At 34.9% G+C, this 10,937-nt stretch overlaps 1 protein-coding gene across 3 annotated transcripts in view; it reads right to left on the minus strand.

The window, feature by feature from the left end:
* The window catches only part of LOC121951912 (protein CEBPZOS-like), a 34,995-nt gene extending 24,487 nt beyond the window's left edge, over positions 1–10,508 (minus strand). Inside the window, exons 1-6 of one of the 3 annotated variants that reach the window (XR_015779224.1) lie at positions 10,349–10,508; positions 9,582–9,699; positions 9,417–9,461; positions 7,391–7,453; positions 6,817–6,944; positions 5,753–6,160 (exon numbers count right to left, since the gene is read on the minus strand). Coding sequence is in view for 1 of the 3 variants with exons in the window: in XM_088089777.1 (XP_087945903.1) it covers positions 9,417–9,461; positions 9,582–9,699 (163 nt within the window). In the remaining 2 variants the exon portion in view is untranslated. Of the gene's footprint in view, positions 1–5,752; positions 6,161–6,816; positions 6,957–7,390; positions 7,454–9,416; positions 9,462–9,581; positions 9,700–10,348 lie in introns of those variants that run through there. The other 2 variants (XR_015779223.1, XM_088089777.1) reach the window with 2 other exon arrangements.
* Between the last annotated feature and the right edge of the window lie 429 nt (positions 10,509–10,937).

A 10,937-nucleotide genomic window follows, 5' to 3' on the forward strand; every position in this document is an offset into this window, starting at 1 on the left:
ATCACAAACACTGTTTAAAACAGCTGGAAACAGCTTAGAATAGCCTGCCAAAACACGCCATAGCAAAGAAAGTTGCAAAAAGAACCAAAAACAGCATAATTTTGCATTTTGAAAATGTCACCAAAAATCCAAGACTATAGTAAGGCAAAAAAGTCCAAATTTGACACATCACAAAAACTGTTGAAAACAGCTGGAAACAGCTTAGAATAGCCTGCCAAAACACGCCATAGCAAAGAAAGTTGCAAAAAGAGCCAAAAACAGCATTATTTTGCATTTTGAAAATGTGACCAAAAATCCAAGACTATAGTAAGGCAAAAATGTCAAAATTTGACATGTCCCAAAAACTGCTGAAAACAGCTGGAAACAGCTTAGAATAGCCTGCCAAAACACGCCATAGCAAAGAAAGTTGCAAAAAGAACCAAAAACAGCATAATTTTGCATTTTGAAAATGTCACCAAAAATCCAAGACTATAGTAAGGCAAAAATGTCAAAATTGGACACTTCCCAAAAACTGCTGAAAACAGCTGGAAACAGCTTAGAATAGCGTGCCATTACATGCCATAGCAAAGAAAGTTGCAAAAAGAGCCAAAAACAGCATTATTTCGCATTTAGAAAATGTGACAAAAGATCCATGACTATAGTAAGGCAAACATGTCAAAATTGGACACATCTCAAAAACTGTTGAAAACAGCTGGAAACAGCTTAGAATAGCCTGCCAAAACACGCCATAGCAAAGAAAGTTGCAAAAAGAGCCAAAAACAACATAATTTGGCATGTCGAAAATATGACAAAAAATCCAAGACTATAGTAAGGCAAAAATGTCAAAATTGGACACTTCCCAAAAACTGCTGAAAACAGCTGGAAACAGCTTAGAATAGCCTGCCAAAACACGTCATGGCAAAGAAAGTTGCAAAAAGAGCCAAAAACAGCATAATTTTGCATTTTGAAAATGTGACCAAAAATCCAGGACTATAGTAAGGCAAAAATGTTAAAATTGGACACTTCCCAAAAACTGCTGAAAACAGCTGGAAACAGCTTAGAATAGCCTGCCATTACACGCCATTGCAAAGAAAGTGTCAAAAAGAGCCAAAACAGCATTATTTCGAATTTTGAAAATGTGACCAAAAATCCAAGACTATAGTAAGGCAAAAATGTCAAAATTTGACACATCACAAACACTACCACTGAAGACTTTTGTCCAGCCACGCTCTGACCTACTAAGTAGAGCATTAAGGTCTGCATCCAGAGGTGACTGCAATGTCCCAAGAAGAAGGTCTACCTTCTCCCAATCGGCCTTCTCCAACAAAGCCACGAAGGAATGGAATAGACTTCCGGACAATTTTAAAAACATTAGCCTGCCAAAACACGCCATAGCAAAGAAAGTTGCAAAAAGAGCCAAAAACAGCATTACTTTGCATTTTGAAAATGCGACCAACAATCCAAGACTATAGTAAGGCAAAAATGCCAAAATTTGACGTTCCCAAAACTGCTGAAAACAGCTGGGGCACAGTGCAGTTGTGTTTGTGTGTGTCTTTTCCCCCCTGGTTTTGTCTCCCTCCTCCTCTGCTCTCAGGTGCTTTCAACCTGATTGGCCTGCACCTATGTAGTGTGGGGACTCCCAGACTGGCCAATAACACCCAGGACTGGCTTATAAAAGGACCTTACCTGCAGTGATCGGGTCTCTGCCTGCTGGAGCTGCTGGGGGTGGTGTTAAATGCTGCTAAAAACACTAGGTTTTAGGTTTGGTGCCAACTCTGTATTTATTTTTGGTTAAGCTTGTATTTAGATAAGAGAGTGAGGTTTTGTTTGAGTTTGTGTTCAAGACCAGATTCAGTTTAGGCCCTGTTTTAATGTAATTTTTTGACTTTATTTGGCACAACCTCTCATCCCATCATCTTCCTCTACAACTGTGAATTTCTGTCAATAGTAGTTTCCAATAAATCATTTTGTATTTGCCACACATACTCCGACTCCATCTTCTCTTTTGATTGTCATGTTGATGTCTCCTATCGACCCATCCATCGTAGGAAACATTACACAGGACAATTCGGCGTATCGAAAAAATTGACAAAAAATCCAAGACTATAGTAAGGCAAAAATGTCAAAATTTGACACGTCCTAAAAACTGTTGAAAATAGCACGAAACAGCTTAGAATACTGTTCCATTACACGCCATAGCAAAGGAAGTTTCAAAAACAACCAAAAAAAGCACGATTTTGCATTTTGAAAATGTAACCAAAAAACCAAGACTATAGTAAGGCAAAAATGTCAAAATCGGACACTTCCCAAAAACTGTTGAAAACAGCTGGAAACAGCTTAGAATAGCGTGCCATTACACGCCATAGCAAAGAAAGTTGCAAAAAGAGCCAAAAACAGCATGATTATGCATGTTGAAAATGTGACCAAAAATCCAAGACTATAGTAAGGCAAAAATGTCAAAATTTGACACATCCCAAAAACTGTTGAAAACAGCTGGAAACAGCTTAGAAGAGCGTGTCAAAACACACCATAGCAAAGAAAGTTGCAAAAAGAACCAAGAAAACCATAATTTGGCATGTCGAAAATATGACAAAAAATCCAAGACTATAGTAAGGCAAAAATGTCAAAATTTGACACATCACAAAAACTGTTGAAAACAGCTGGAAACAGCTTAGAATAGCCTGCCAAAATACGCCATAGCAAAGAAAGTTGCAAAAAGAGTCAAAAACAGCATTATTTTGCATTTTAAAAATGTGACCAAAAATCCAAGACTATAATAAGGCAAAAAAGTCAAAATTTGACACATCACAAAAACTGTTGAAAACAGCTGGAAACAGCTTAGAATAGAGTGCCAAAATACGCCATAGGAAAGAAAGTTGCAAAGAGAGTCAAAAACAGCATTATTTTGCATTTTGAAAATGTGACCAAAAATCCAAGACTATAGTAAGGCAAAAAAGTCCAAATTTGACACATCACAAAAACTGTTGAAAACAGCTGGAAACAGCTTAGAATAGCCTGCCAAAACACGCCATAGCAAAGAAAGTTGCAAAAAGAGTCAAAAACAGCATTATTTTGCATTTTCAAAATGTGACCAAAAATCCAAGACTATAGTAAGGCAAAAATGTCAAAATTTGACACGTCCCAAAAACTGCTGAAAACAGCTGGAAACAGCTTAGATTACCCTGCCAAAACATGTCATAGCAAAGAAAGTTGCAAAAAGAACCAAGAAAACCATAATTTGGCATGTCGAAAATATGACAAAAAATCCAAGACTATAGTAAGGCAAAAATGTCAAAATTTGACACGTCCCAAAAATTGCTGAAAACAGCTGGAAACAGCTTAGAATAGCCTGCCAAAACATGTCATAGCAAAGAAAGTTGCAAAAAGAACCAAAAAAACATAATTTGGCATGTCAAAAATATGACAAAAAATCCAAGACTATAATAAGGCAAAAATGTCAAAATTTGACATGTGCCAAACACTGTTTAAAACATCTGGAAACAGCTTAGAATAGCCTGCCAAAACATGCCATAGCAAAGAAAGTTGCAAAAAGAGTCAAAAACAGCATTATTTTGCATTTTAAAAATGTGACCAAAAATCCAAGACTATAGTAAGGCAAAAATGTCAAAATTTGACACGTCCCAAACACTGTTGAAAACAGCTGGAAACAGCTTAGAATAACCTGCCAAAACACACCATAGAAAAGAAAGTTGCAAAAAGAAGCAAGAAAACCATAATTTGGCATGTCGAAAATATGACAAAAAATCCAAGACTATAGTAAGGCAAAAAAGTCCAAATTTGACACATCACAAAAACTGTTGAAAACAGCTGGAAACAGCTTAGAATAGCCTGCCAAAACACGCCATAGCAAAGAAAGTTGCAAAAAGAGCCAAAAACAGCATTATTTTGCATTTTCAAAATGTGACCAAAAATCCAAGACTATAATAAGGCAAAAATGTCAAAATTTGACACGTCCCAAAAACTGCTGAAATCAGCTGGAAACAGCTTAGAATAGCCTGCCCAAATACGCCACAGCAAAGAAAGTTGTAAAAAGAAACAAGAAAACCATAATTTGGCATGTCGAAAATTTGACAAAAAATCCAAGACTATAGTAAGGCAAAAATGTCAAAATTTGACACGTCCCAAAAACTTTTGAAAACAGCTGGAAACAGCTTAGAATTGCCTTTCAAGTCATGCCATAGCAAAGAAAGTTGCAAAAAGCACCAAAACAGCATAAAAATGACCAAAAAAGAAATGCTATAGTACGGCGAAAATGTCAAAATTTGATATTTCCAAAAAAACAGCTGAAACCACTTAGAATAGCACGTAGAGGCATTTTATAGTATACAGTGTTGAAAAAAAAAACATCCAGAAATGGCCCCAAAACCCATAAAATAGCATGTTGCAAAAATGACCTAAAAAGTGAGGCTATAGTATGGCGAAAACGTCAAAATTTGATTTTTTTCAGGATTTTGGAAAACATACTATACTATGACATTTTTTTCATGATTTCAGACCACATAGTATACTATGATGCTTTTTATTGATACACATCCACATACTACACTATAAAATGTTTTCATAATTTCGCACAACATTCTATACCATGACCTTTTTTCATGATTTTGGACCACGAACCATAGTATGGCATTTTTTTCATTATAACGGGTGACATATTTTACAATGCATTGTTTTTTTTTTCATTATTTTGGATGACATATTTATGTATTTTTTCATGATATCGCACGACATACTATACTATGACATTTGTTTATGATTTTGGAAGACATACTACACTATGAAGTTTTTTATAATTTCGCACGATACTATATTATGACGCATTTTACATAATTTCAGACTACATATTGTATTATGCAGTCCCACCTAGATTGAGAGTTACGACACTCTTTGATGTCACCACAATGCGGTCATGTGGTACGTGTATGTCCCAATAGTTGCAATCAAGTGCGCGCTGTTATCGTGTCTGAATGCGGGAAAGACACCTGTGATTGTATTTGCATCAGTTTTCAGTAAATATTAATGCATAATGCGCATTGATCACTACATGGACTACACTACACATTCAGTGAAGATAATGTTATTTTTTTCTGAACTTTGGCAGAGAAAAAGCCTTAATCCATTCTTCTGTGATTAATTTTGGAGGGAAGCGGCAGTGTTACCATAATGTGAAATACATTTACAGTATGTATGCATTGATGTTTTCCCTGTGCTTCTCCAGACACAATTATAATGTTAATGGGATAGTTCAGAAAGTGGGGTTTTTAATGTATGATTATGATTTTGGAGAAGCTGAAAGTATCGCCACCAAAGCTAAGACAGGGGCAGCAGTGATTTTAGCAACCTATGTTCATTTTCTGTGATATTCTTGTGTAATTTAAATGTGGACTATGTGAGGCTTCATGCAACATCCCCATTGTGATTTACAGTCAATACCTCCCAGATGTAGTCATCTGTGGCATCTTTTTCCAAGGAAATATTTAGGCTAAGATTTAAAAACACAACTTATTTCAGAGTATTTTTTAACGTGTGCCACTCAAAAACCTCCCCTCAGTTTCTGTAAAAAAAAAAAAAAACGTACTGGAGAAAAATAAAGAAAAATAAGAAAGTAGAAAAAAGAAAATTAAAAGAAAAGTTAAACTAGTTCTAAGTAAAAAAAAAAAAAAAAAGAAAAAAGGAGATTTGCTTTTGGTAACCTAGCCTGCTTCTCCAACTTGGGGGCGCCATCTACTGTAGGTAATGCACTGACTCTGGATAAACACATCATACAACTTTATTTAAATAATAATAATAAAATTACATTCACATTAACATGACAGTGACTGCCAACAATTCCTCAATTTAAGACAGAATCACTTTGGTGAATAGTGTAATATTTACATAAGATTTGTATAAGGCAACCAACTGCATTCAGCAAAACATTTTATTAAACAATATGTGCAGGGAGAACGTAGATACATATTTACTTGAATGGGAGGCCTGTAAAGAAACACATTTTACCTCCTACAGGGATAAAGAGAGATGGCAAAAAGCTGGCAGGAAGGGCATATATGTGTTTTGTTTTTGTTTTTTTTAAAGCCACTGGATTGTTCCACTCCTGTTGTTCTTTCAAACCTGACACTGTCTTTGCAGAACTGCAGATAATGCACTTCAATATTTTAACCTAGAAAACAAAACAGGGAGATAGGAAGTTACAGAGTTGATTATACTACAATAGCACTTCTTTTTTTTTTTTATCTCTGCTCAATTATTAACATTCAACACCATGTTGTGGTGTTCAGAGTTTTTATTTGTTGGTTTTGAGCTTTTACCACCAAGTGCATTGAACATTTTGAAAATGTTCTGAAAACATTCCGAAAATTTATTTTATAATTTTTAAAGTTTTTCATTAAGTAACTGGGTTCTGCTTTTGGCCCAACTAGAGCTCACTGGATAGAAAAATGTGTGTTGTATCCTATACTGATGCAATTATTTTGTCAATGCAATAATTAATATAATACTAACAGTGCATACCTTTAAAGCTGAGCCCTCACAACAGTGGCAAGGGGTTAACTCTGGCCCTAGGTGTTTTGTTGTAGGACCTTCCCCCTCTCTCCCCTTTTCTGTCAGTGTCCAAATTAAGCCACATTTTCAGTTTTGTTTTTTTTTTAAATTAACTTCAGTATTTTGATTATAGTGTTTTAAACATCAGTGTTTACTTGATGCTCTGTAGGAGATATTCATGTGATAGCTCTCTCATTTGTGGGCATTTTCACATGTGAACAGTGCAGTGATTATAGCCATGTCATTCATTTAAACTTTAACAGACTGATATCTTACCATGGTTGGCAGTGCGGCATTTGGGTGCACCAATCGCTCAGAGAGAGAGGGATCCAAATGTTTGGCTTCCTTAGGGATATTACAGGCTGCTTCAGGAGATGAAGACTCCACTCCCTGACATCAGTACCCTGCAAAGCAGACTGCAGCATATAAAGATGGAACCAAGCGTATTAGTGGAGGTATTTGATATGCTTAAACTGAAGGTAGATGGCTTGGCAGACATGGAGAGGGAGTGCTGACTGTGGATGAGATGGCAATAACAACAAGTGTGGAGCTGCACCTTGCAACTGGGAAGCTGTTTGGGGATGTAACATTATCAGGACACCAGCTTCATCACTCCAACACTTAGTGGATTGGTAAACTCCATCTGCATGGTCATCTCTACCTATCTGTTTTTCTCTCCTTCACAAATGGTAATTTGCTATATCACATACCTTATACAGATAATATGACCAGAAAAGTGGTCAGTGTTTTAATAAATATGGACCTAACTGTATAACATCTTCAACTATTTCAGTGCCATTAACATTTTGTGAGGTTTTCATCGCTATGGACAAAACTAACAATCACATACCTTGTAGATTTTTTGATCCTTTGTAGATAGAAAGTTGGTCTCCCACACATTCAAATGTCAGCTCTGAAACATAAAAATGTGTATAATTAGCAGCTTAATTTTTAACTTTAATAATACTCACCACCATCATCTAATTAATAAATAGTATAATATAAATTATTGTAATCATCCACATTTATGCCGCTTATCTTATCACCTGTCACTGATGCACTGCCTAATAAAATATATGTGTACTAACTGAATAAAACAAGGTACAACCGTGCTAGAAAAAGCTAGCCTTGATATCTAGTATGAGCAAGATACTATTAGTTGAAACGTTACTCACATGTAGTACTACAGTCGCAAGTTTTGCTAACTTTATCAACACACGTATTTAAAGAAGACAAACTATGCATGCCAAAACACATTTACATATATTAACTAAAGGTTCCTAAACATTTTCATGGATGAAATTTCAAAACTTTTCCATGACTTTTCAAAACCCATAACACTGTTTTATTTTGCCCCACTTGCGTTTTTTGGACATATGAAACTCTATTCACACATAATTTTCAGCGAGCTGACATATATGAAGGGAGAGACATAAAGGATGGTATACGAAATATTGTTACGCGTCATCGCACATTACAGCTACATTACGTTGACAGCCACAGAAAATACTTTCCCAAAATGCCATGTTTCAGTGATTTTTACTAATTCCACGACTCTTCCAGGCCTGGGAAATGTAACTGTGATATTGTGGGAACCCTAAAGGTCAAGTCAAACGTAGGCGAGCGCTCATCTGATAACGTAGCTACTAAGTGTTGCTTGCATTAGCTAAGGGCTAACTGCAATTAAAACCTAACTACCGCTACCAATTATCTTACGAATAAAAATAACTAAAGCGGGCTACTAAAAAATATTGTGTAATTTCATCTACTTACCAGCGGGCATGTCTCAAAAACGCTCAAAATGAACGGGGCTCAGGGCTCGAACCATCTGTGTTGCAACTATTAGGAGCTCCACGACCCACGTAACTTCGGCAGGATGTATTTATTTCATTTTCACATTACTATGACGTTTTTCATGATTTGGGACAACATACATTACTATGAATTTTTTTCACAGTTTTGGAGCACATACTGTACTATTATATTTTTTCATGATTTCGGACGACATGCGATACTATGACGTTTTTCATGATTTCTGACCACATACTATACTATAAAGTTTTTTCAGTATTTCGGACAACATTTTATACTGTGCCGTTTTTTTGTGATGAAATGTCATAGTATTTCTTTTATGCTATTTTGGAAGACATGATATACTATAACTTTTTCAAGCTATTCTGGACAGCATGCTCTTACATACTAATATGTCATTCAAAAAGTCATTTTATAGTGTGTAAAAAAAAATTCTCAGTTCAGGTTAAAAGGTAATTGTATAGTATGTCATAAAACAGTCATCATAATGCATGTCACAAATTTTTGTAAAATGTAAGTGTAAAGTATGTAAAAAAATCTTTTAAAAAAGGTCATAGTATAGTATGTCAAAAAAACATTCAAAAAGTGTAACTATAGTATGTCAAATCAAATCAAAAAAGTCAAAGTATGTTAAAAGTGTCATCACAAAGTCATAGTATGTCAAAAATGCCATTATGTATATATATATATTCCTATTTTAGTATGTCAAAAAAGCCACAACTAAGAGAGCCATAAAAACTAACAAAAAAGTTTACCTTGTTGGATGTAAAAAAACAAAAAAGTTCTAATATAGCAAGATAAAAAAAAAAAAAAGTTGTGCTCAGTTTGTCCAAAAGAATTCTAATAACAAAAAGTCATAGAATGGCAGACAAATTTCATTAAAAACACAAACATTTAACACAAGTTAAAAAGTACAATTTGGAAATGAAAAAAGTCAGAAAACTGTCACGGTAAAATGTGTCAAAAAGTCATGATGAGATCAGTGCTTTAAGATCAGCTTGTAAAAGCAGTTATAATACAGTTTGTATAAATAAAATAGAGGATGAATATCTTCATCTGCATACCTTCGAGAAGCGATGGAAATCTCCTGTTCATGGTTTTCCTGAAATCTGCAGGTTGAGGAAATAAAACAAGCTTTTAAGACAATATAAATGTCACTCAACAGAGATTGAAGTGTTCTTAAACTTCTGTCTAACACTGATTGTTTTATTACAGTATTTTACTAATACCTTGACTGTTGTTCATCATGTGAAACAGACCGTAGGCTCCCAAGACACCCATCAGCTCCAGAACGATCACTCCCTTCATGAGTTTCTTGGCCAGAGGCTCTAAAGGTTTGGGTGGCATCTAAGACATAAAACATTAAAACACAACTGTATTTACTTCAAGTATGAAATCTGTTCATTGTTACACAGGACAAAATATAAAGTTCTCCTTTACTCATGTTCAGCATGCTAGTAATTTGAACTCAAGAGACCTGTAATAACCTATCTATACTACAGTTCATTCATTTAGATCAGTCCGCCACAGTATTATTTTACATTGTGTTTTATTTCTGTATTTTAGCATTATTTTAATCATTTCCGACTACCCAATGTAATGACTTTTAGAATTAGCATAAAAATGTATTTATGTTTTATATAACAATACATCAGTCACAGAGGGCATTTTATCCCAGAGTGAGTTAAGTACATTTTGATGCAAATTCTTCTGTGATTTTATATGCACGCCGACGTCTTTCTACATATATACACGTTAAATATATTGTTACTTGTCCTGGAGGATCGGAGTTTTAAGTTAATTATGTATAAAATCTGAAGATAATATTTAATAAACGGCTCTTGAAAGATGGCAGAAAACTGTGGAATAACATAACTTTCAATCGTGACTTTTGGTGCATTACACTGTAACTAATTAGCAAACAATTTTTGCCTTAATTATAAACTTAAATGGTCTCTTTAACCTCCGAATGACGTCGTTTTAATCTTAAACTTACCTTCAGATTTGTGGCAGAGAATAACAACTGAACGAGTCTTTAGGAATAAATTAAATGGTTAAAATGTGTTAAAGTAACACGAAATGTTGACGGACGTCCTTGTGTTGTGCATGCGACGCTGCCGGACTAACTCGCTTCTACTTCCTGGCTACGGAAGCTCAGTTAGTACAAATCTAAGGAAACCGACAAAATCAAAAATAACTAAATACGTAACTAAATGTGTCAATAACTAAATATCTATTTATTTCCCATTTAATTTTCCATTTTGTTTATCTATTTATTTATTTTCCCATTTCATTTTAATAACAGCAATGAGAGTGAGGGATCTCACTATGTTTGGAATATTTTTTTATCATCATTTCTGAGGGCATATTCTTCACCTTTTAAAAATGAGAAAATAGCAATACTGCTCTGTAAAAAATACTTAAAAGTAAATGTCCTGTAGAGGTCACTCCAGGTTTCTTTACATAGATATTTGGGCCTAGACCAAAAGACCAAAAATGCATGCTGGCCTGTAATAATTGTTACCTCTATTTTTAAAAAATTCAACAGAAATGACATCCTATGCTTACTTCTCTCATGCCCACAC

The sequence above is a fragment of the Plectropomus leopardus genome, chromosome 16 (genome assembly GCF_026936395.1).
Source record: "Plectropomus leopardus strain MGB_pleo_1.0 chromosome 16, ASM2693639v1, whole genome shotgun sequence".
Classification (NCBI taxonomy): Eukaryota; Metazoa; Chordata; class Actinopteri; order Perciformes; family Serranidae; genus Plectropomus; species Plectropomus leopardus.